The 26773-nt window shown below is 48.5% G+C and overlaps 1 protein-coding gene and 1 long non-coding RNA gene across 4 annotated transcripts in view; one reads left to right on the top strand and one right to left on the bottom strand.

The window, feature by feature from the left end:
• The window catches only part of eEF5 (eukaryotic translation elongation factor 5), a 29763-nt gene extending 27669 nt beyond the window's left edge, over positions 1–2094 (top strand). For all 3 annotated transcript variants that reach the window (XM_065435358.1, XM_065435359.1, XM_065435360.1), the window contains exon 5: positions 1315–2094. In XM_065435358.1, the coding sequence (XP_065291430.1) occupies positions 1315–1374 (60 nt within the window). In that variant the 3' untranslated portion in view covers positions 1375–2094. The remainder of the gene's footprint in view (positions 1–1314) is intronic.
• LOC135904542 (uncharacterized) lies at positions 1668–26631 on the bottom strand. The gene is made up of 2 exons (XR_010565135.1): positions 26206–26631; positions 1668–2725 (listed from the first exon to the last, which is right to left on the bottom strand). It is a non-coding gene; the product is annotated as an uncharacterized lncRNA (long non-coding RNA).
• Between the last annotated feature and the right edge of the window lie 142 nt (positions 26632–26773).

Here is a 26773-nt window from a genome sequence, read left to right as displayed (position 1 = left end):
AAATAGACTAGCAATTAGGTCAGGTGTAAGCTAATTACTCCTGCATTGTTTTTTTCTTCCTACTTTGATATTCATTCATGACCTATATGATGACTTTTAAAAAATTTCTTTAGCTTTAGGATGTGCAGTAGGTCCTTGGAAATGACAGCTATTCTTTAAAACTAGTTTTTTTAATTAAGAAATTACCATAATGGCCCGTAACAAAAGACCTATGTGGGATAAGTTATTTTGCGATATCTTCATTTCTAAATGAGATATATCAAATCTGAATATATATTTGGAATCAGCATTGAAAGATATATCTGCATGCGAATTTTCAGGAAGATACGTTAAGAAATAAAAAAAAAGTTTTCAAGACCCTCATCCCCCCTTAAGAAAATTGCAACAGAACTCGCTCATCTTATGTTTTAGCAGGATCAAATGCCATTAGCACACTACCATGTTCTGGTTTGGCTTATGATTATGGTTGTTATTTATAATACAATTTAAAACAATCACTTAGATTTTTCTTTTTAATCTACATCTTCAAAAACCTCTTAGTGGCATTTTTTTACTGCGAGTGCGCTCTGCTTTGCCAAAGTGCACTTGCCCGCTTGCCAGGGTATTAGGGCTTTGTAGCTGTCAGTCGCATTGCTGCGGTCAATTCTAAATAGTTGCTGTAAAAGTTGCCTTTGTTTTCTATTCCAAAGTAAGCTTCCATCTCTTACACTGATCTAAATTTGGAATATGGTGTTCCAAAATGCAGGTTTGGTGCACAGTGCTTTTGGCAAATCCAAACTAATGCAAAAATTAGTCCAAGAATTTTGAGGTCTGACTTGTTTTGGCCGCTCGTGGAGCCCTGAAATGCTGTTTGCAGACGTGTCCAGTTCCAGACGTGTCAGACCTAGTATCAATTATAGCAAAACAAACTTTTTTTGCTTGTACCTAAACATTTATATTCTGGTTGCCAACAAATTTTTTGGGCCTGCGTGTTTCCCTTAGCACTGCCAGAAAATTTCAATGTGGTGTTTCGGGTACAAACACAACTGTGAATGAAGTTGCTGCCCTGTCGACTAGCACAAAGCTGCCAATATGTTCATAGACCTTATTGGTGATCAGAAATGCCAGGCCTAAGCATACAGGCTATACTGGCTGCTGTAGTATAGCGTGAATCCACTAGTGTACGCATTTTGTTTGCACTTCTATGTTCTATGAAATGCCTGCAAAAGTTGCACGCACTTGTTGCTTGGGATGTTGCTAAATATGTGCAGTGTGCATCGTTCCACTGCCTAGCTATTACGCACAGATTTGATTCCTCGCTTCTTATTTTTGCAGGTGACTGTAATGTGTGCAGTTGGCATGGAATGTATCATTGCGTGCAAGAATGCCAACTAAGCAAGACCAGAGGGAAGACACCCAGCCCATGAAATGTAGCCGCTGCCACTCAAAAAGAAAAACAGAACATGGAGGAAAAGAATTCCGGTTGTCACGGCCATACTCATGTCCGACACAAAGGGGATGAAGGAAAAGTGGTGCATCAAAACTGTGCAAAGAGGAAGCTCCCCATCCTCCATCCAAAGTCTGGGATGGGTACAGCAAGGAGTGACGGCTGGTGGAAATCTATGATCACACTAGTGTGCTTGTTTTTGCTGACTGTATCTGACTTTTTCTTTTGAATGCTATAGGTGTTTTGTTTTTCAAAATTCCTGAGAGGACTGGTATTTTTCTGGATGACATGTTTATGGTGTCGCGTGTAACCACAACCTCATCTTGTCCAAGAGAGGAAATGTGAGAGTGCCTGTTAGCTCCGCAACTTTTTTTTTTTCATGAAGGTTTGAGTTTTTTACATGTGCACATCTCTGTAAAGGTTTTTCTTATCATTGTGAGCTGGTCTAGCAAGGGTCTGGGTTTCATTGAGCTCTGTGACTCTTTGTATATGAAGAGTTTTTGGGCTTTAGGACAACAAATTCAGGATGTACTACAGAGCTGGCGTTGCCTTTTTTTTTTTTGGAGTTCAGGTATTTTCAGTGCAGCAAGCTCTTCCGTGTCATGGTCTTCATTTTGTTTAATAAGTTGGATGTTTTAATTTGGAATTAAATTTTTTTTATCAACATACCTCTCCCCTTATTCATTTGTTATGGTGTTTCTCAGGGACTGGAACACTTAAACTGGGTGTAATTTGCATTTTTCTCATTAGGAGTCTTGCTTTCCCAAGTTTCCCTCCTTTTCTTTTTTTCTGACTAAACATGAGTTGTGGTGTCAAGTGGCTCGATGAGTCTCTTGGCTTAATAAATTTGTATTCCACTATTTCATCTGCAGTCTTCCATGCTCCTTGATACGTATACATGACAGCAAGTACTGTATGCACTAAATACCTGCCCATTCCTGCTATTCCAACACATTCTCACTATTGCGCGGGCATAGGCATAAACCTCGTGAAAAACTTCAACCCCATTGTGAGAAACACAATTTGTGCAGCACAGCTGCATCGCAATTGCCCTTGTGCGCTAGGTAGCCAGGTAACACACTGTTCACCGATTTTGTGATCGCGAAATTACTCTCTGTACAAATTTGCCAATTTTGAGTTCAGAAAAAGAATGCATTCTTAAAGACGGGAAAATCAGTTTATTTTCACACAGTGCGTTGCCATCTCTACCGTGCATGTCCTCCAAGATGGCAATGGCGTGCTGCGTAGCGTAGTCACCAGGACACTCAACTGTAGGCTGTGGCTTCACTCTTGGCTTCTCTGCATGGGAAAACATGCAAATATAAGATGTTTCAGCAAACACTTCCAAATTGCCTGTGGCAGATACCAAAATTCTGGTGCATGAGCTGGTCTACTTGAAGACTGACATTACTTGCACAACAAATTCAGATGTATAATTGACTAAAATTTTGCTAATTCCGTGAGGTTATAGCACATAGTAGAATTGACAAATTCTAGTGGGTGCGACTGCAATACATCCACTCGAAAAAAAATTGTGTGGACATTTGCATCGCATATATACACCATTAAACTTTGTGTTAAGATTTACTGTAGTTTCAGTTGGTTGTTTTATGCATAGAAGCACTAAAGCCATGAACGCCAATGCATTTCTCTGCAAAGTTCGGGAATTAAATGGCCCCTGAAACGGTTTGAACAAACGGTTTGTAGACACGTAGGGTACAGGTAATCATCGGCACCTCGATTTGTGAAGCGTGTCGTATTAAGGGAGCTATGGACGATTACAAGTTGCCCCTTCTCCATATTCTTGCTCTTCTCGACTCGTTCGCCGAGTGATCGGGGCTAAGCTCCGCCTTCACTGGCTCTGCGTCATGATAGCACGACGTGTCGTCGACTTCCGGTTCTCAAGCAGCGCGCCTCGCCAAACTGCCAGCTGCTTGGCAGTCGACCCCAAGCGAGGGCTATCGAAGCAGCGTGCGTTGCGAGCATTCTGTTGCAGCGCCGAACATGTCTGGTATTCCGGTAACCACAGGCGAGCTGGGCGTTTCGAAGGATGGCTGGAGGCATAAACTCGAGCTGATGAAGTTTGGCGTACAGGTAGTGTCGGTGGTTGAGTTATTGGCGGCGAGGAGTTGCGGCGGCGCCATCTATCGGAAGCGCCTCGCTGGCGAAGTATGGGATCACGCAGCGCGCTCCTCATAGGTTTTGCTGTCAGCGCTCACTGGAAACGCCACGCACGAGCTCTCCCGGACATTTCTGTACGTACTTTCGAAACGAGAGAAGTTTTTTGCTGTCTAAATCATAATCTTGTGGCAAACTGAAAGCACAGGATCGTTTACAGACGCTATCTCTTTACCGAATACGTACAGTGAACGCCACTGCGCGCGGGAGGCTCCTGAACCGGCTTCTTGCGTGAAAGGTAGGTAAACGCCGAGAGCAAACTATGTGAAATACGCTCTTATAGTGTTTATAACTAAATGAAGCGTAATAGAGTGAAGCCACGATGCAGCCGTCGCACATATTCGCATGCGCGTGTGCGTGCTTGTCCGCACACTGTTTTCGCTTTCGCCGCGTGCGCGTTTTCGCACCGTGTCATGAGCTTTAGGCCGCAGAATATGAGCATTTGACAGTATACAAGCAACCATTGTTGCGTGGGCGCTATCAGAGCTGTTCAAGAATAATTTCATTGTAGATACTTCGACGCCTGCGGAGACTGATGTGCCGTCGCGACGATCCAATCTTTCTTTTTTTCTTCTAAATTCTTGGACGTTTCAATATTATTTCTCGAGTTGCGTCGCACTGTATGTTTATCGGTGTTCTCAGCGTGCGATTTCGCGCTGCTGCTCTTTTGTAATCCAGTGCAATAGTTCGTAACACAAACATGACCATATGCCATGCTTTTTTTTAATGTGCTTCTTACCGCCCCCTTTCCACTCCAGTGAACTTGCCAGTATCTATAGCATCGACAAGTTCATAGACCAAACCGTCATGACATTAGTCGGGCGGTGCACTCGAGCGAGCGCCTCAATGCGCGTTTTCCGAACGTCGCAGACCCAGCGCCGTAGCAGAAATCTTCCTCGCGTCTGTGCTTGCTGCGTACCTGAGTTGCAGCCGATGGCTGTTCGCCGGTTTCGCGAGCCAAGTTTCACGCAGTTTCTTGTCCTACGGCTACGTGTGAATAAGGCTGACACCGGGCTCCGTTGCGTACGTCCGGTACTGCGGCACCGATCAGTAGTCTACCATGTTGCGCGCCTTCAAAGGCAGCCACTACCGATTGTAGTGCTTTCAAGCGTGGTAAAGGAGACACTCGAAGCGGGAAAATCTCGCCACTAAATGAGGACCGCAGCGTACGAGGGAATTTAACTCTCCTCGTTTTCAGCTCGCTTCGGCGCTGCCGAAGCCGCCGATGCGGCCGCTATGTCCACGTGATCCCTAATAGGACGTCACGCCTACGGTGGCGCCAGCTTTTCCAGTGGTGGAGCTCGAGGCTGCACCATGCAGACCATATTTGTGCTTCTGCTCATCCCGTGAGACGGCACGGTCGATCCATATGGGGAACCAGCGCTGGATAGGCGGCGCGTCGATGGATGGATGGATGGATGGATGTTATGAGCGTCCCCTTTGGAACGGGGCGGTGGCTTGCGCCACCAAGCTCTTGCTACTATGCTGCCTAATATCCTACCTAGGTTAACCAATGAAAAAAAAAAACAACACTATGAACTACCACGTCCAAATTTTCTGATACCCTATTGCGAACTGTGCTTTTGTACGTCTCCGTCCTTTGTCGTTTCCCTACTTCCACCAATCCTCCAATCGCCTCTTACTGATGTCTATTGCGGACCTGTTTGCTTTACCACTGGTCCCGCTGAACCCAAGGGCTTCAAGGAGGCCAGTGGTGCCTAAATCGACCGCTGGATAGACGTCTTCACATTCTAATAAAATATGCTCCGTCGTTTCCCTAGCTTTACCGCAGCAAGCAAATGCTTCTTCTTCCTTCTGCTGCTTCCCTCACTTCAAAACTAGTCCAGCCCATATCCCCTTGCACAGTTTCATTTGTAGTCTTCCCGGGAGCGCCCAATGCGAGGCGACCCACTGACCTTTGGTTCCCGTCGAGTCGTGATTGTACCCCTGATTTAATGCAAACAACCGCATTTCCAAAAGTAAGTCCTGGAACCATTGCCCCTTTCCACATACCTCGGAGGACCTCGTATCTATTGTATCCCCATAGCGCTCTGTGCTTCATTATGGCTGCATTTCTCTTCCCCTTGACTGTTATAGTTTTTTCCTGTGTTTCCATATATCCGTTGCCTTCGGTTATCCATATACCAAGGTATTTATATTCTGTTACCCGAGGTATTTCTTGGTCCTGTATCTCCACTGTCTGTTCACTGTTTTCATTGAAAGAATTACACCTGATTTTCTAACACTAAATTTCAAGCCTAAATCGTTGCCTTCCTGTCCACAGATATTAGCCAGACGTTGCAAATCACTTTGCTTGTTAGCTAGCAGCACAATGTCATCCGCATAAAATAAACCTGGGAGTTGCTGCTCTATTACTGTACCTGCCTGTTTGTATGAGAGATTAAACCCGATACTACTGCCTTCTAGCGCCCTCTCCATCCTCACCATGTACATCATAAACAGCAGCGGGGATAAAGAGCACCCCTGCCTCAGTCCCTTGTTGATATGAACTTTCTCCGCGCTCCTCATCCCTTCCCATTCAACGCAAACAGTATTTTCTAGGTAAATCTCTCTCAAAAGCTGTATACAATCGTTACCTAAGCCTTCCCCTTCCAGAATATCCCACAAAATGCTGCGGTCTACGTTGTCGTATGCTCCTGTAATGTCCAAAAAGGCCACATACAACGGTCTGCTTTCTGCTTTTGATATTTCAATACACTGAGTAAGAACAAACAAGTTATCATCCAAACGCCTACCTATTCTAAAGCCATTCTGAAGCTCTCCCAAAATGCCATTATTTTCTGCCCATGCTTGAAGCTTTAATTTGATTGCCTGCATTGCTAGCCTGTATATTACCGATGTCATGGTCAACGGTCTATACGAGTGAATTCTGTCTTTCTCCCCCTTACCTTTATAAATTAAATTCATTCTACTTTGTCGCCAACTGTCTGGTATTCGTCTATCTTTTAAAGTTTTTTCAACTGCTTTCACGAGAGCTTCGTTACTTTTTGGTCCCAGTTCATTTATCAGCCTAACGGGAACCTCGTCTAGCCCTGTGGCTGTGCGCTTAGGAATTTTCTCTTCCGCTTTCTTCCAGTTTAAATTTGTAAGCACTAGCTCCTTTCCCCCTTGGGTCTCTTTCATGCTCTTTTTTTCTTCAAATACAACCTCGTCCTTGCCTTGGAAAGATTCGGCTGTTACTTTTTGGATGTAATTTATTGCTGCTTCTCCTTCCAGTCTGTTTTCATCTTCGTCTAGGATATGTTGTTGTATTGTTGTTGACTTCCTGCCCAATAATTTTATGTGCTTCCAAAATATTCTTGGTGTGGCCTTCTTTTTCTCACGTATTTCTGACAACCAACGTTCACTTTCACCTTTTTATTTTGCTTGCACCAGTATTTGAACCATAGACTTTTTCTCCCGGTATATTTGCCATTTACTGGTTACTTCATCCTGTGGCAACTGCGCCTTCTTTGCCTGCCTGTGCTCTCGAGATGCTTTCTGTCGTTCGGCGATCGCTTCTCGTATCTCCTTGTTCCACCAGCTTTTCGGTTTCTTTTTTCCTTTCCAACGAACATGTTGTTTCTCTTTCCGTATTTCTGTCGTTATTACACTTAGAAGCTCACCATATTCCCACCCCCTACTTGGCGACTTGCCAATTTCTTCCTCCACTCTAGTGACTATATTTGCTATTTGTTCAGCGTTCAAATTTGGACTGGCCATTTTGCTTTCGTTGCTCTCTTTCCCAACTACATATCCCATTTTCAAAATGATGCGTTTATGGTCACTCCCTATGCTGCTAAACCCTTCCTCATCGATGACCATTTCTCTCAACTTATCATGAATTCCTTCTGTCATCAGACAGTAATCAATGGTCGATTGCCGGTTTCCCACTTCCCACGTGATCTGTCCTTCACACTTAGGCCCTGTATTCACGATCACGAGGTTATGTTGCTCGCAAAGGTCTAGCATTGACTTCCCGTTATTGCCGGTATAGCCATCTAAATCCTGTATGTGGGCATTCATGTCACCTAATAGGACTATCTCAGCACCATTCCCGAAACCCCTAATATCAGCGCTTATGCATTCCACTAACCCTTTATTCTTCTCTGTGCAATTTATTCCGGTCCACAAATACGTAACTCCAAGCCAAGTTTCTTTCCCACTCATTGTACCTGATAACCAAAGATGCTCTTGACATTGTGAATTTACTCTTTTCCATTTGGCTCCCTGGTGGATGAGCATTCCGACTCCCCCTCCCTTTCTTTCCGACTTAGTTCTGTTGCAGCCTTCCCATACATAATTCTCAATAACTGGCGGCTCTTCTGAGTCTCTAAGGTGCGTTTCTGTAACCGCATACACCCCTATTTGTTCTCTATGTAACTGCTCCTCAATCTCTGCCCACTTTTCCTTTCTTCTGCCGCCCTGCATGGCGAGCTCTTGTTCTTGCTTTCCTCCTTTTTCTCTTATCGACGGCGATGCTCTTCTGATGTTCCCCTAGGGGACCTTCTTTATTACTACCTACTCTGACCTCCTGAGCGCCCGCGGGCCCCCTAAGAAAGCAACAGCGCGACCCCCAAGTCGCCAGCCCACTTCTCGTGCTAGCCTGTAATTGAAGTGGATCCCATCTCGTTTAAAACCACCACAACTTCTCACTTCCCTGTTTACTTCGACAACCTCGAAGCCTTTCTCTCGGCTCATTTTCAATATTGCCTCATTGGCAGCCATTACGGCTCTTTGTACGTGACTGTCACGCACAGGCACCTCCGGCACCGTGCACACCACGATCTGCACCTGAGGGGATAGCTCGCGCAAGTCGTCCACACCCTTCGCCAAGCGCTGGGCTAGTCCTGGCCCTTTCCTGTTCAGGACGTCATTTAGCCCACCTGCTACTACGACAAGGTTGCGCACGTGGGCATTTTCCGTGAGCTTTTTTTTTTTTTTTGCTCGCTCCATGACAGAACCCAGTGTCTGCCCTGGAAATGTCCCTACCGCCACTCTTTTGTCGCCTTTCACCCTCTCCACAATTGCTTTTGAGCACCCAGCCATGTTTGAGTCGCCAGCGATAATCACCCTTTCACTCTCTCCTACCTCTCCCTGCTTCCCGGCTTCCTGTGGCTGCAGCGTCGCCTCACTCAGGGCGTGTTGCGCTGCTTCGCTATAGCTACGCCGATTCACCGGCGGCGAGCTGGCGACCGCTTGCTTTGGCTCCCTGCCTCCCACTTCGCCCTCGCTTTGGTGTCCTGACCCGACATTATCCGCTGCCCGAGTCTCAAGAGCGTCGAGCCGCCTTTGCAGTTCGGCGCTCCTTTCTTTCGCCTCCCCAAGCTCGGCCACAGTCCTCACCAACTGCGCGGCCTGGGCCGCCTCCACCTTGACGAAATTTTCAACCTTCGCCTGCAGTGCTACCCGCTTCTCCTGCTCCTCCCTCAGGTTTGCCTTAAGCTCTTCAAACTTAGCCGCCCAATTCCGTTCCAGTTTTTGGACGGCTTCCCTGACGCCCTCGCACGACCTGCACGTGAAGCTAGACCCCACCGCTTCTGCTAAATTCTGGAATTCAGTCTCGTCGAGGAAGTTCACGGCACTGCACCGCTTAGTTGCTGCACTGCTTAGTTTCACGGCGCTGCAGGCGCCGCCCTGGCGGTCAGAACGTGCACAGTGCAGCCTCCCCCGCGGACGAAAATTGCATTGCGTGCCCTTAAAGTCGAAGGAAAACAAAAGGGCGCCGACGATACTGTTGCGTATACAAGTGCCACCACTAAGTCTGGATGAGGGAGGATGTATCCTTCTGCGTCTTTCCATCTAAACCCTACGAACAAGAACGGAGGCGGCGTTGGATACAAGCAGACAGGCGAGCGGAGTAAGCTCCCGTCTTGTCGCCCTGTCAAGCGGTGTCGGGCTGGTTTCTAAATCAAATTTCGCGTGTATCCTTGGTTTATTCGATAGTGAAGACGGTCAGCCATGGCAGACAGTACCAAACAGCAGAATCTACAGTCGGTATTTCGTCGGAAACAAAATGAGCAATAGCATGCACCATCCGGCATATATACCATATTTCCTTCGCAATGCCACCGCCAAGCCCCTTCCAATGCCACCGCACCAAGTGAACGATACGAAAGGTAAAAATTATCCATTCATTGCCAAGAATTGTGTGAGGGAAGATGCCTACGAGTTGTATGCGCATAGTGCCGGCGCACGCGCGACTAAGCCATCTATGTGTTTATAAAGATGCGCATGCGGATGAGGACTCGGCGCTGAGATGCATCCGGCAAATTTATGTAATTAGTGCTAAATGTAGCCAGGATTGTTACGGATCAAGCAGCGGAGCACTCAAACCTTTGCTTGCGCGAGTCAGCTGATGCGATAAAGCTTTCGTCTCCATTGACTGCTGTGGCGAAGTAACATCAGAATTTTTTATGTCTAGCCAGAAAAATATGGAATATCTTCAGGCCAACTAATACTTGCGAAACCATAGCGCAGCACGACCGGAGCCATAACTGCTAGATTTGCGAGGCAGGCAGCCACGCAAGCATGGCATCGATACACGATGCAACCGTTAAAGAAACACACGTGCTCGCCGCGACGCACTGTGAAAAATATATAAAGCTTAAAAAGCTTCTGTCGTCATTTCTTCACTTGATGGCGCTAGCTTCTTTACAAAAACTCTACTTGAAGCGGCACGAAAACGGAAACATACGAACTATAATACGGCTGCGTATGTGTGTGTGTCGTCTGGTTGTGTGGCTGGAATATGCCGCGTTTCGTCGCCAGGGCGGCGTGCAACGCAGTCTTTTCGACGCGCCGCCTATCCAGCGCTGGTTCCCCATAGGTCGCGAAGCTTAGGGCGAAAAAGGATTCAGTACATATTGTCACCGGCATCAAAGGGTGGTTATGGGAGCAGGGATTGAAGCAGGACTATGTTTGGAGGGAACAAACATTGGAAAAGAAAAAAGTTTTTTTTTTATTCAAGCGAGACAGACTCATTCAACGAAAAAAAAATTCCTGGTCAATGTTATTTATTCGTGACGAGTCAAGAAAATACAAGTTTATTTAATTTCATTATTATTAATAAATACTCTTTTTTTCAGCGCCCATCGTTGTAGGGGGCGTTGACGCCGCTAAACTCGCAATGCAATGCAGCTCTTGAAATGTGCAGAAAGGCACGCTCGTAAATACGGCACCCTCACACGTGCTTTTTTTGGCGCATCGGAGTTTGCCTGAATTTGGTGACGCGGGTCGCTTCATCGCTTCTTCACCTATTCCATCAGAAGTAGGGAGCTACGACCGCCAGATAATTGTGTAGTTGTTTTCGTGCAACTGCGCTGGCCGACGGGCTTAGCATCCGATGATAGGATCTGCACTACACCTAAAGCCTTCGTCGGCCTCCAAGAAAAGTATGTTCTGTGCAGGCATACGATTTCTACAACCGTACAGCTGGTCTTTTTCTGCATCGCTCTTCGCTCCGAAAGCTAGAAACGCCCATCAAGTCAGATGGCGGGGCATTTTAATATGTAACTCTAAAGGCAGGCCAACAAAACGAATTTCGCGCCTTCTAAAACAAAATGACGTCACTTCTGTTTATAACAGATATGGCGTCACATTATTTTCTTTTTCCGGCGGAAGTGTTCCCTCCACATACAGATGGCGCCATGGAGGAAGGAAACTTAAAGCCTTTACGGAAACTCAGGAGAGGCCCTGACGTCACTCTTTGTGAAGCTAAAGTGAAGCCGGCAGTTGGCGTTGCTCACGGCGTTGCTCCGCCTATCGGGCCAGCTCTCCTCTCTTTACATTTCTCGCGAAATCACGCCGTGCTACGCGCGACCGGGCTGCTCAGACGCGCGCTCCGCAGCAGTACCAAACAATCGCGATATCTCATTGCATTACCGTTGCCGAAGTCACGTTAAAAGAAGTTCATAATGAACTTCGCAAATAACGCCGTGAGGTTGAATCGGCTGTTTCTACCGGCTTTTATTAAAATAAACATGCCTTATAAGGCCAGCGAACTGAACTGTTCTCATCAACTGCAGGTACCGGCCGCTGCCCAGTTCATGCGTGTTTTTAAAAAAAGGTCACCTTTATCGCTGCCTTCTACTTGCTTTTCTCTGCTTGGGCTTCCTGGGGCTCTCAGATTGTCTTGCGAGCTAGACGTCTGGCGATACGAAAAAGATGTACGCGTTCTCACTGCACTGGAGACACGTACGACACACCAACCCATTTGCGATCCATTTGGAGTCTATGAGCACAAACACTTTCTCGCTTGAGGAATCGTCGTGCTTTATTGAACAAACTTCGGGTGGCAGCGCATCACTACGACAGCGCGCCGGCGAAGAGGCAGAATGTCATTTCTGACACCGCGTTTTGATTCATTGACTGCGGCCTGAGGTGCCTTCTTAATTACCAAGGTAAGTGAAGCATCACGGAACCAAAGTATTGCGATAGCCGGCGCACGGTGCAGAACAGTACGCGCGTAGAACCGGCCTACATGCGACCACGGAACAGCCATTTGATGTTTTCGCAGGCGTACGTTCTCTGGAGCCTTGCCGACTCTTGCAGCGCATCCGCTAACCTTCATTTTCCTGCGCTTCTCGCACGCACAGATAAGATACGCCGGCGGCAGGGCGGACTCGTTCCTTAAGTCAAAGCAGCCGCTTCTTTCCCATCTTCCAGGATGAAGCGTCGGTTGGCAGGCGCATGGTGCCGAGGGCAGCAAAATGCACATATTCTGCGTAACGCTCTATCAGCACGTGTATTGTGGTACACCTGTGCAGGCGTACATGAACCTCGAACGTGCTCTGCTTAAAAGATTTCCTGCTGTCGCGAGTACTGCGAGGAACAAGCAACAGTTAAGCAACATGTGTTTTAATATGCACGAAAGCAAGTTGTTACTGAACACGAACTATGCATTCATAGCGTACGTTCTACGTGCCGCAAATTCACCATATGCGCTGTCAAAAGCAGGAATCACTGACCTGCGAGGCATTCATTGTACAGATTCTGAAACGCATCGCTTTCGGCTTTCGATGGCACGTTAGCATGGTTCCGCGTAAGAGGGCAACATTTTCCGCTGATATTCCTTCGTCCGTTGCCATTGCCGTGGCGCGATACATTGCGTACAGTGTTGCATGCGCGTTCATTTCACTAGCTTTAGTTCCTTCTGTCCCACCTACCTACAGCAACATCCTGTGGAACATAGAGCACGGTCCAGATAACGCAATGCAACAAAACACGGAGACCAACGCAAACTTGCCCGCACGGCGCCTTTGCCACGGTACGAAGCCTACGGAGCAACACGTGTGAGTGCACAGAACCATAACAAAGCCACCATTGTGGCCCGAAAGGCGTGGCCGCTACAGCAAAGAAATAGAAAATCAGCAAAAAAAAAACATACTACGTCATTTCCTCCACACTTTTCTCCTAGCGCGCGGACGTGGTAGGGCCTCTCCTCAGTTTCCTTCCTCCATGGATGGCGCTAAGCCAGATGAGCCGCCATGTTTTGAACGTATGGGCTCCTATGGAAGCTTCGCTACTAAGTATATTTACTTTGGTGAAACGGCCAGGCCCTGTACCCTTGCGCTTGCGTTTACCCGAATACAGAACTGGTGAAACGCTGGTGCGATAGTCCTCCGGGTTAAAGTGACGGCGGCAGTGATAGCGGCAGTGCGCTGCAGCCAGTCCGCTCGTCTGCTGCCTTGCAGAGGGACACGATGTCGCAGCTTGACATTGCCAGTCGCTACATTTAGAGCCCACAATGCAACAAAGTCGAATCACGGTGCTCGTTGGAGCATGTTGTAACACAAGCAGACGACGCTTGCTGTGTGCCGGAAGTGCTTATGTGTAGTGAGAAATTCTTCTTGTGCATTCTCTTTCTGTTGCTTTCTTTTCATAGAAACAAATTAACTAACATTCCATAACGAACAACCATACAGTTAAAAAATTATTGATGACGCGCCCTGGGCAGCCAATCGCATAGCTTACCCTACTAACGTCATTGGGGTAAATGACGTCAAATGGGTAGGGGTGGCTTAAAATTCAGCCGAGTGATGTGCTGCAATCGGCAGCGGTGTACATTTTTAAAACAATAAATTACACGCTTTACGCAGAGCACTTAGACGCGTCAGTTATTGATCAAATGGACCTACTCGAATGACTCGGCACGTTAGTACAACATCGTTTCAGGGTCCCTTTAATATCTAGAAACTAGTGTCAGCCTCGGAATTTGTGACAAGTGGATCCGCGTTGCAAACTATCCGGCTACAACTTGTAAACTGCAATACGTGCCGTAAGGTAATCGAGCTCACATAATTAGTGAATTTTTGTAATTCGTCGATTATGCATTTCAATTGTTGTGTATGTCTGCTTTTTCGAGTAGACCAGCTCATGGACTGTAATGGGATGCGCGACTCTCACGCATCCCCTGATATGTTGTTTTCCCGCATGGCGCGTTTCCTGTAATCCGGATTCGCCGCGTGGCCTGCGTGATGCTCGCGGCGGTCGATGTGGTTGGGGCTGTAAGATTCGTCGGACGATCCTACCGCTGTCAATCAGATGTAGGAGTCGTCGGACTAACTCGCCGCTGCCACCATTTCAAGGAGTTGAAGGTCGTAGAGAGGAAATCGGTAAACAGGATTTATTTACATATTAAGCAATTTAAAAGCAAGATACATTGGCAGTCTAGCGCGACTCTCATATGGAGCCCGCAAAACTAACATACAGCTAACAGTTTACGAGCACACAGCTCACTACTACATTTTGAGCATGACAACGAGCACTCAGCTCCCGACGACGAGCACGACACGAGCACACTCTAGCAGCCGGCAAACGCTGCTTATAAGCTCTCCGCTTGACGTCATAGTTCGACGTCATCGTTCGGCGTCCACTCTTCGAGGTCCACGTGGTCGGAGTCCTAGTGGATGGAAACGTTCGTCCAGTCATTGTAAACTTGCCGCCGCCCCGCAGTACGGCCCACACACACAAAGGCACACACATTCCGAATGTCCGGAGCCGACGTCAGAGGGCTTCGTAGATCTCTCGGTGCCGCATAGCTCGCGGTGCCGCATAGCTCTCGGTGTCGACGTCAGAGGGCTTCGTAGAACTGTGCTCCGTGCCGGGTGGCGCGGCGGAGTACCACATTCCTGAGCTGACCGCGCGCCACGTGGCTGCCGGTCATCCGCAGTTCTCTGAAGGGCTCCCCGTCTGGTGGGCTTGGAACACGTGCAGCGGGCTGAAAGGTGGCACGATGCCACCCCGTACAGCCATTCCTAACAGCTCCTCCATGGCCCGGAAAATCTCGCCTGGCCAGTGCTGGCAACCGCTGGGCAGGAAGAGAATCGCTGGCGAGCAAGATGACGGCTTTGCTCTCTGCAACCCCTGCGTACTTGGAATGCCTTCAACCATCTTACAACAACTGGCACAGAAGAGTCGACCCGGCAATACAATACCGCTCAGCGTTCAAACGCCCGGAATTAGCTGCTAACCCACCAGGCTTCCTATCACAATTTCCATGCAAGTCACCCAACTGGGAATCCCAAATTTTGCCCCAAAATTTTGTGCCGCCAAAGCGAGCGTTCACGTTCCTCCTGAGTTCGACCAAACCCGACCGTCGCGCTGCACAAGAGTAAAGGTTTACGCAGAATTAAACCGAAGGCTTTCAAACACCAAAACCCAAACATAACTTAAGCAGATTAACTTCACGAACAGCCTGTTCTTATCCTATCGCAGTGGCGTGCTTATTTCATGTACTGCTGCCACTGAACCGTCTGGTCAACTCCACAGGTACGTCATCACAAACGCGCTAAGTTTGTGGTCCCTATTCCGAACACGTGCTTGCACCATACAAAGTATTCATCATGCTGACTCACATTTGTTCCTTTAATCCACACAGGAAACGTTCCTTAAACAAACAATCAAACTTGCGTAACTTACGCAACACAGAGGAACCTTTGAGCAAATGTGTCTTTTACTAACTAGCTCTTCGCACGCGTACTAGAGAAGTCAGAATACGGCTGCCCTCGACACACACGAGCAACCCAGTCATCAGCTTTCTGCTTCCTTCCGTCCGCGCAGGACACGCGCTAATGGACCTAAGAGCTCTTCTCAGTGCAAATCACGCACTTACTGAAAATCTACGCGCTTAACCTTAGAAAATTCAAAAACACTTAAAAAGAAAGAAGGTTAAATAACACACACGCGCGTTACGATAGGCCTCTCAACGATAACCTTGACCTTCAGGTTACTCACGCATACACAAAAAAAGAAAGCCTATATACTTATTAATGAATATCTCGCGAGACTACAGGTTTACTTAAAACGCGTCTTTCAAATCTCGAGCTTCTCAAACAAAACATAAAGAGAGCTCATACCTTACATACTGAAAGAAATCCTAGTCTCAAATCGCGTAAATTTGCAAATGTTCAAAAATAAAAAACAAAACACTTCATTTCTACGGAAGCGCTCCTGGCCTCCCTTTCCAAACGCTTATGTCTGACTCACTTTTGAGTCGTACCCGAGGTGGTCGCGGTTTGAAAGCTATTCTGGCTGCCGAGGAATAACAAAAGGGCTGACTCACTATCAGCTCCCCCAAGACGTCACAATCTCCTACCAATTTGCGTCCTCGCGCCCCGCTTTCAACATGACCTCGACTGACCGCGTCGCTACTCCCCACCTGGTCTCGTCTTGCCACCTTGCGCTTCTTTGTACTGCACGCTGAGCTTCGAAGAGAACGACGGAACGACGACGAATTTGACTGCCCCGTGCCCTTTGTCCGCGTCCGTGCAGAACATGCTTCTCGGTCCCCCTTTGACCGGTGGCAAGAACGTGTTTGATGCGTCAACATCGTCCGTGACGACCGCACCTGTCTTTTCTCCGCGCCCTCCCCTTCTGGGTCTCTCGCCGTCTTTGGCGGCGCTACATAGTCACCGCATTCCGATCTTTTCAGCGCTTCCTTCTGCGGCGCTTTCTCTTTGACTTCTCTTTCATGTCGTCATCTCGCGCCTCGTGCTGGCCATTACAGATCTCGTCGGCCCGGATCGGTCTCTTACCCGCACAGTCCGAATGATTGCTAATTAAATCATCCCTCTCTAGGCTACCTAGACTGGCGGAGAGCCGCACCGATCCCTGGACAATGCAGTTCTCTTGTGAACTACGGAGCTCGCCATCCCGAGAACTAATCTCAACTGCATCGTCCAGCTGGCACATTACTTCTGCACGCAGATCTGACTCGACATGGGTGCTCGCGTCTGTCAAGTCCGTAGTATTCTGTACCTCGCTAACGACCTCGCTACCATGAGATGCGACGCACACGCGCGGTAACTGTGCCAATTTGTTCGCAGCTGGCCTAGCTGTCTCTACAGTCCTCTGTTGGCACAGCACTTCGTCGCTCTCATTCTGGCCTTTAACGGCCTCTGTTGCCACTAAGGCTTCGTTAGCTGCTAGCACTTCGAGTTCACCTGTGAACGTGCTGCTACTCTCGCAAGTACTACTACTTCTGTCGGCTTTCGACGAAAATCTGTAATCTACTTCCTCACCTTTACGCTGCGTCCAGCCTACAGATTTCTCAAGCCGCTGTTGACTTCCTGCGTTTAGCTGCTGCAAATCCTGTATCTGTTTCTTTACTGCTGCAATTTCTTTTTCAACCTCCTGCCGTTTTTGCTCACGCTATTGGCGTTTTCGCTCGCGCTCTTGGCATTCTTGCTTAATTGATTCTTGTTCCTGTCTTTTTCTTAGAATTCGTTTACCCATTTGTTCTATGAATGTCGAATCATTGTTACTTTCTAGAATTATCTTACGAATTTCTGATTCCGTCAAGTCCTCATCTACGTTTACCTCGATCTCCTCACACAACCACAACAGGTCAGCCCTCGTCAAACACATTAGGACCATGGTCGCTACATTAAGCTTTGGCTCTGCTGTCACACAATACTTGCTGCGATACCCCCGCAAATCAAAATACAAGTAAGAGATCCCAGCGAATCAAATCCAAAAACACAGTGAAATTGAAGCCTGGTAAATCTTACAGCCAAAACCAAACGCTTACCCACTGAAGCAGCACCATATCACCAGTCCTTCCCCGCCGTATCCAGTCAGTTGCAAGAGGTGGTCAATCTCAAGTCGCCTCCAACTTGATCAGGATACCGGTCGGTCACCATGTGCCAACGTCCGTCAGCTGCCGTTGCCGTCTCCGAGTCGTTGGCCGATTTACGAGCCGCAGGCCGATCTCACCGCTGCCATTCAGTTGTAAGATTTCGCGGTCGTAGCTGTAGGGATGAACTTGATTCTTCGTAGGGACTTAGGCGAGCAGGGATTTATTTGCAGGATTTGCATTTAAAACATGAGGTACATTGGCAGTGTAGCGCGACTCCCATATGGAGCCCGCAAAACTAACATACAGCTAACAGTTTACGAGCACACAGCTCACTACTACATTTTGAGCATGACAACGAGCACTCAGCTCCCGACGACGAGCACGACACGAGCACACTCTAGCAGCCGGCAAACGCTGCTTATAAGCTCTCCGCTTGACGTCATAGTTCGACGTCATCGTTCGGCGTCCACTCTTCGAGGTCCACGTGGTCGGAGTCCTAGTGGATGGAAACGTTCGTCCAGTCATTGTAAACTTGCCGCCGCCCCGCAGTACGGCCCACACAGACAAAGGCACACACATTCCGAGTGTCCGGAGCCGACGTCAGAGGGCTTAGCAGAACTCTCGGTGCCGCATAACTTGCGGTGCCGCATAGCTCTCGGTGTCGACGTCAGAGGGCTTAGTAGAACTGTGCTCCGTGCCGGGTGGCGCGGCGGAGTACCGCATTCCTGAGCTGACCGCGCGCCACGTGGCTGCCGGTACATCCGCAGTTCTCTGAAGGGCTCCCCGTCTGGTGGGCTTGGAACACGTACAGCGGGCTGAAAGGTGGCACGATGCCACCCCGTACGGCCATTCCTAACAGGGCGCAGTGCGAGAGATGGCGCCAGTGTTGCGCTGCTAACGCCGCCTCACGGCAGGGTTACTTGGGGACGCAGGGCAGAACGGGCTGACTTTTTTCCCGGTGGGTCGGCGAACAGTGCGGACATTTCGCGCGCGCGGCGACCGATGCTTCTGCGAGACCGCCTCGCGTGGCCGCCTTCGAACGCGCCACGATTCGCGTGACCATACACGCGAACGACCAGGCGTTGGGATCCAGCATGGGGCGAACATATTCGCTCGCTTCCGGTCGCGGTGAGTCGGACTTCTAGATTTGTCGCGCGCCCATCAGCATGTTTTGTGGATAGCAACTCGGCTAGCAGGCATTGATCTATGAAAGGTGCAATAAATGCCCTTGTGATTGTTTGCACTACTGTGTTGTCGCTCCTTTGTCCCAAGAGAACCATGGAGCAGAAGCCCACAACTGCTATTATACTATCTGCCACAGGCAAATAAAAAAAATGGAGGACGCTTAAGCTTCGCCTTCAAGAGTGGGACGCGACAGCGTTCCCGTCGACCCGCCAAGGGGTATAAGACAATGCGCTACGGCACAGCGATCACTTACGATGCGCCCCGCATCGGACTTAGCGCCCACCTATCACGCGGTGAGCGTCGAGCAACGCAGCGCTCGGCGCGGGAACGAAACGTGCGCCTGAGCGAACGGAACGAACCAAAGAACTCGGTGTCTCGGAGGGGAAACGATCTACGCCAGCCAAACGTCGTGATCGGCACGGGCAGAGAGATAGATAGTAATCTAAAGAAAGGAACGGCGCTTGATTCTGCAACCGGGAGCACGGCGAAGCGTCGTCAGGGGAGAGGGAGTCGGGACCGCCACGCGCCTGGCAGCGGTCCCAATGCGCGCGCGGCGCGCCTCCTGTCGGGGCAGCGCCGTACATTGAGAGGAGGGGGTCTTCTGTGTTTGCCGCAAGATGGCTCTGCGTGTGCGGAAAGCGCAGAAGAAATGCAGCGGAAACGCACTTCGCAACTCGTGTAATTGCGACTTCTGTACGTTACATGTTCATAATTACCGATATACACCGCACTATAACTTTCCACGGCTCGTTTCGAAGGCAACACCGCATTCACTAGAGGCGCGTTTGTACCGCTTGGAAGCATCGAACTCGTGGCTGAGTGGTAGCGTCTCCGTCTCACACACCGGAGACCCTGGTTCGATTTCCACCGGGACAATCTTGGAAGTTGCTTTTTAATTATGAAGCGCCTGCCGTGATTTAGCGCTCACGGTCAACGCCGCGGACGCCGACACCGCCGCCGACGACACCGGCTTTTCTGCGACACGAGCTCCTTAACGCTATCGCGCTAAAATGTGTTCACTGAACCACTCGGAACTGCGTGCAAGAAGAGTAACGATAACAGTATGTTCTCACAGTTTAGAATACCTACGCACAGTGGCGAAGGCATGTGTACTTGTAACGAAATTCCATGCCATATGTCTTGTAATGGCGGCTTGATAATTATCTACTGGCATACCTTTTGAAACGGGGTGGTGACAGCCACATAGCTTGTTTGATTGAATCAGATATGCTACACATGTTTTTCACACTTGCATTTTCGTTTATAATTTTGTTTTCATTTTACTACCAATAATTTCCTACATATACTTGAGCGAACTCTGGCGCTGCGATCGTTCAACCACCATGGGCATGAAGGGTGGCACATAGACTTGTCTGATCTTCGTGCATGCGGGTTCACACGTTTTTGTGGGAGTTTATCTGGGCCTAAAGTTCAAAGCAATTCTTATTTCTTAATGCAGAGAGACTGCACGCACAATCGTGATTGCAATGGTTTCGCTTGTTCGTGACGTAATGGTTCCAACATCGGGCTTCTGTAACTATAGGTCCTGTATTCGACTCCTGCTGTCGCAAAATTTTAATACTGCTTGTTTAATTATAACGAAGTACTTTCATTAAGAACGATTACTTTTGCAAAGCCACTTAGAGACATAAAGGCGAAGTTTAGGTCAATCCATGGATGTACAACCATTCCCATGCTGGCTGAACTGCCCTGATTGCAGCACCCGTAGACGCTAGAGCAGTATTATGCTGTCAGTCTAATGGGGAAAGAAGAGGACGCGGATGGCGGCCTTAGAAACAACGGAGTTCTTTTATGCGAAGCATATTACGAGGGCTCAACCCAGCTCCTCAGGCGCGGCGGTGACCATGAAATCACGTGACACCGTGACGTCACGACAGAGGAGAAGTGGCTTTGGCTCAACTCTTGCAAGACGGGCTGGGTGGGAATCGAACCAGGGTCTCCGGAGTGTGGGACGGAGACGCTACCACTGAGCCACGAGTACAACGCTTCAAAGCGGTACAAAAGCGCCTCTAGTGAATGCGGTGTTGCCTTAGAAACGCGCTGTTTCTAAGGCGTGCGTCTCTTGCTCAGGCGCACATTTCGTTGCCGCGCCGAACGCTGCTTTGCTCGACGCTCACCGCGTCCAATGCGGGGCGCGTAGTCGCTGCCCTGTAGCCCATTGTCTTACACCCCTTGGCGGGTCGACGGGAACGCTGTCGCGTTCCACTCTTGAAGGCGAAGAAGTAATGCATGAGTTGTTTCTTCGTCTAGCCGAACCAAATATAGCCAAGCAACAGCAGTTCACCAGGCTAAACAGTGGTTCAACAACTAAAATAAAGGCTAGTATGCTTCGCATCCTGGGCTTAACCTTACCTAAGCCACAGCCATTTTTTTCTTTCTTTTCGCTGCTCTACGCTTGGCTCCGCCATTAAAAGACATCTGTGAATAGCCGTACGCTTCTTTCCCGTAACATCATTGGTGGAGGTGCTGGGTAATCACTTGCGCAAGACGGAGCTCCGCAGCGGGCATAACCTGCCCGCCATGTCATCCGAAGGAGAGTCGTCAACCACGGCCCCGTCGTCGCCACCGACGGTCATCCTGGCCCAGTCTCGCGATCCTAACACGTTTTCCGGGATTGACAGCGTTGACGTCATGACTGGTTGCAGAATTACGAACGGGTCAGCGCACACAGGTGCGACAACGCTTATGCTGGCTAATATAATATTCTACCTAAACACAACGGCACGGGTCTGGTTCGAGACACATGAACTTGCTTAAGACAGCTGACATAAGGAAGTATAATATGGATAGAATTGAACATGCTCTCAGGGAACGGAGGAAGCCTAAAAGCAGTGAAGAAACTACGAATTGGCAAGAATCAGATGCATGCGTTAAGAGACAAAGCCAGCAATATCATTACTAATATGGATGAAATAGTTCAAGTGTCTGAGGAGTTCTATAGAAATTCATGCAGTACCAGTGTCACCCACGACGATAATGGAAGAGAAAATAGTCTAGAGGAATTCGAAATCCCACAGGTAACGCCGGAAGAAGTAAAGAAAGCCTTGGGCGATATGAAAATGGGGAAGGCAGCTGGGGAGGATCAGGTAACAGCAGATTTGGTGAAGGATGGTGGACAGATTGTTCTAGAGAAACTGGCCACCCTGTATACGCAATGCCTCATGACCTCGAGTGTACCGGAATCTTGGAAGAACGCTAACATAATCCTAATCCATAAGAAAGGGGACGCCAAAGACTTGAAAAATTATAGACCGATCAGCTTACTGTCAGTTGCCTACAAACTATTTACTAAGGTAATCGCAAGTAGAATCAGGAACACCTTAGACTTCTGTCAAGCAAAGGACCAGGCAGGATTCCGTAAAGGCTACTCAACAATAGACAATATTCACACTATCAATCAGGTGATAGAGAAATGTGCGGAATATAACCAACCCTTATAGACAGCTTTCATTGATTACGAGAAAGCGTTTGATTCTGTCGAAACCTCAGCAGTCATGGAGGCATTACGGAATCAGGGTGTAGACGAGCCGTATGTAAGAATACTGAAATATATCTATAGCGGCTCCACAGCCACCGTAGTCCTCCATAAGGAAAGCAACAAAATCCCAATAAAGAAAGCGTCAGGCAGGGAGATACGATCTCTCCAATGCTATTCACAGCGTGTTTACAGGAGGTATTCAGAGACCTGGATTGGGAAGAATTGGGGATAAAAGTTAGAGAGTTTTAGAATAGGGGCCCCAAACGTTTTGGGGCCCCAAAGAAATAGCGTCGAAGCCACTGCGCATGCGCAAGACGCAAACTCCGTTTGGGTTTTGCGTTGGGAACGCTATTTCACCGATTTAGCGTGAGCCCAAATAGCGGCCCCAAAAACTTTGCGTCGGCAAACATGGCGGCACCCATCGAAGCGACGGCTCTAACCTAGCACAAAGCTGGGTTCGATTCGCGGTAACGCGTGAAGTTCGCAAGCTAGGAGAAGTGACTGCGGTTATCGCTTTCTCCCAACTAGCGTGTGTTGTGATTATTGATTCATTAGACGCCGCTGATTTTGAATTCGATTGTGGATTTTATGGCTCGTAGGCCTAACGCGGCTAAGCTTGGCTGATGAAGGCTAGTAAAGTTGGTTTGCTCAAAACTAAGCGCAACTAATTGTTTGCTGCTTACAGAATAACCTCTAAATTGTAATTAAACGCGAATACACGCAAGTCAAAGTTATTATTCCTATTACAAAATGGTATACTTTATTTAATTATTTCTAATAGCTTTTCTTTGACGCCGTAGTGGCGCTGTCAGCGCAAGACGGTATCCGCAAACGTAAAACCCTATTCTAAAACTCTTCAGTAGGGAGTTTTAGTGTTGGGGACGCAAGCGGCTTGCGTACGCAAGAACTAGGGGCGACGTTACTGCGCATGCGCAGACCGCTACGTCTACTTGCGTCCTTGGGTTGTTGGAGCGGCCGAAAACATCGCTGCCCCTAAGAGGTCACGTTACCCACGTGACTCTTGCGGTGTAGGAGAACTTACGAGTAGCTAGCGGGTAGATAATCTAATAAATATTTCGCCAAGTGTCGACAGACGTCGTTTTTATGTGTATTAGAGAGGTTTAGCGCGTCTGGTATTCGGATAAACGCAGTTGGGGTGTTGGGGCGGAGCCATAAACGGGAGCGTCCTACTTGGTGCATCCACCTGGCGGCGCAAAGCTCAAATCGACAAAAGCAGCTAATACTGCTGTAACCAAGTCTATTCTACTTCGTTGCTGGTGTAAATTATCAGCACTGGCTTATGTGTTGCTGCCAAAAATTTATACCCGCAGCAAAGTAAAATACACTTGGTTACTGCAATATTAGCTGTTTTTGTCTGTTTGAGCTTTGCGCCACCAGGTGGTAGCACCATGCAGACCGCTCTAGTTCATGGCTCCGCCCCAACGCCCCAGCCTGCGTTTACCCGATTACCGGACGCTGTAAACCTTTCTATTAACTGCTTCTAATAAAAATAGTTTGATGTACTTTACTTCATATGCTTCCTTTCATATTTTATAACATGATAATGCAGCAACGATCAGACGTTGGTGGTGCTGCGAGCGCATGCGAGCTCATTGCGGTTTGCGGTTGGGGCCGCTAACCTATAACACGTATCTGCTTGCGTACGCAAACGCAAACGCACCCAAGCGCTTGGGGCCCCAACGCCTTGCGTCCCCAATACTAAAACTCTCTAGTCCTACGTGCCCCAACGCTAACACCCGCAAAGCTCTTTGGGGCCCCAAACTATTGGGGCCCCTATTCTAAAACTCCCTAATGGAGAATACCTTAGTAACTTGCGATTCGCTGATGATATTGCCTTGCTTAGTAACTCAGGGGACCAATTGCAATGCATGCTAACTGACCTGGAGAGGCAAAGCAGACGAGTGCGTCTGAAAATTAATTTGCAGAAAACTAATGTTTAACAGTCTCGAAAGAGAACAGTAATTTACAATAGGTAGCGAGGCACTGGAAGTGGCAAGGGAATACATCTACTTAGGGCAGGTAGTGAAGGCGGATCCGGATCATGAGACGTAAATAATCAGAAGTATAAGAATGGGCTGGGGTGCGTTTGGCAGGCATTCTCAGATCATGAACAGCAGATTGCCATTATCCCTGAAGAGAAAAGTGTATAACAGCTGTGTCTTACCAGTACTCACGTACGGGGCAGAAACGTGGAGGCTTACGAAAAGGGTTCTGCTTAAATTGAGGACGACGCAACGAGCTATGGAAAGAGGAGTGATAGGTGTAACATTAAGGGATAAGGAAAGAGCAGATTGGGTGAGGGAACAAACGCGAGTTCATGACATCTTAGTTGAAAGCAAGAAAAAGAAATGGGCTTGGCAGGACACGTAATGAGGAGGGAAGTTAACCGATGGTCATTAAGGGTTACGGAATGGATTCCAAGGGAAGGGAAGCGTAGCAGGGGGCGGCAGAAAGTTAGGTGGGCGGATGAGATTAAAAAGTTTGCAGGGACGACAGGGCCACAATTAGTACATGACCGTGGTTGTTGTAGAAGTATGGGAGAGGCCTTGCCCTGCAGTGGGCGTAACCAGGCTGATAATTATTTAAGGTAACAATGATTTTAGTTCAGTAGATACATCGAACAAATTACAAGAATGGGACAAAATCTTACACTGAAAATTTTATTAGTTACGGAAATAATGTTCCACCATTTGTCACAAAAAAAAAGAGGGGTGCCAGAAACCAAGTTGTGTTCACCTGTGGATCATCAAGCTCTAAATTCCTGAGACACATAATTTCCCACATCATTTACCAGTAATTTCATTGAAATATCTTTCTTGGCAATTACTTTAGCTTTTCTCTTTGGATTGCTTTTTATTAATTGAACGGCACACCGGCAACCTTTATGTGGCCCGCCTTCACGGGTGCGGCTTGGTCACGTTGACGGAGGGTAGCATACCGACATCTGCGAAATTGCCGCTTTTTCTGAAGGTTTGATCAGAAAAAAGGCATCCCTGTCTTCCAAGTGTAGCAAGTGAACACCACTCCATCAAAAATTTTAGAGAATTTTAACTAGTATGAAGATCACTGATGCACCTTGGCGGCAGCTTCCATTGCTAGCGCTGCCTTCACGGCGTCGTTCAGCGAGGGGTCGGAAAGCTCCGGGAGTCGCGTCTGCATGGCAGTGTTGTTGATGCCGCAGAAGAAATGGTCCCGGAGCAGCGAGCCCAGCTGGTCCCTGAAAACGCACGCACTCGCTAACCCTAGTAGCGTTAGTAAGATCTTGATGAGGGCTAGTTGGTTCATACTTAGAACTGAGGTTTAACAGCGCGAAAAAGACGAGGACACAACGAAACAAATACCACAGACAATTTCTTCTACATTGGGCTCCTTCCTCTCATCACCGGCCTTGTAAGACCATGCATACGTATGTATCCACCTCATCGCCATAACTACTTGCCAATCACGTTCCTTGAGAACACGGAGCAGTGGAAGCTGCCTCCATGCTTGAGAACATTTTTGGATGAAAGATTATAATGTTGCTGATTTGCAGATGTTTTTGAGACTGGTGTGCGCATGCGCCTATGCTGAAAAAGGTATAAATGTCCGGTGAATTTCAAATAAACTTCCCGTAGGCAGTCAGCGCCTGTCTGTGGTATTTGTTTTTGTGTCCTCGTTTTTTTCGCGCTGTTAAACCTCAGTTCTCAGTCCTAGTAGCGCAGCAACGAACTGCCCGAGGGTCTCTCCTTCCCGGCAGCCGGTTGTTCAAGCGGAAACGCTCCATTAGTGTGGACGGTGCTGGGTTGAAATGCGAGCGCAGTATGGCGAGCAGCTCACCCAGCGTCTTACATGCGGCGTGGCTGGCTTGAGAAGGTCAAGCAGGAGACTGAAAACGCGGGTCCCGCAGCTGGCCAGGAAAATGTCCCGCTGTTTGGCCTCGGGTGTGTCGTTCGCCCGGCAGAACACGTGGACTTTTTCCTCGTAAATTGGCCAGGCGGACCCATCTCCCTCGAACGCCTCGAGCCTTCCGTACAGCGGCATGGCGGCAGCAAAGGGGGCGGTGTTTGGCCGCTCGCAGCCGCGTGGGACGATCCGTCCGGGTTCGTGAACGAGGGAGGGTTCGAGGCACCCTCCAAACGCTCCGCATCGTGGTAGTGATGACCGATGACATGCGATGACTGACCCATAGCTGTGCTCGTCGGTGTTTATCGGGTGCGGTGCCCAATGTGGCCTACCGAGCCTGGCGGGCCAACGAAGATTATGCCCGAGGGGGCGCCACATGCTTGTTACATGTATTCTTCATTAAATTTTGGTAGAACTATTTTGGTAGAAAAATCGCAACAATGCTTTCTAGGCAATCCGCGTCTTTCATGGCACGACGGCGCATGAACTCTGCCCTAGCGGA

Source organism: Dermacentor albipictus, chromosome 2, assembly GCF_038994185.2.
Source record: "Dermacentor albipictus isolate Rhodes 1998 colony chromosome 2, USDA_Dalb.pri_finalv2, whole genome shotgun sequence".
In the NCBI taxonomy this organism is placed as follows: domain Eukaryota; kingdom Metazoa; phylum Arthropoda; class Arachnida; order Ixodida; family Ixodidae; genus Dermacentor; species Dermacentor albipictus.
The sequence above is the reverse complement of the archived record's forward strand: the minus strand, read 5'-3'. Positions and strand labels throughout refer to the sequence as shown.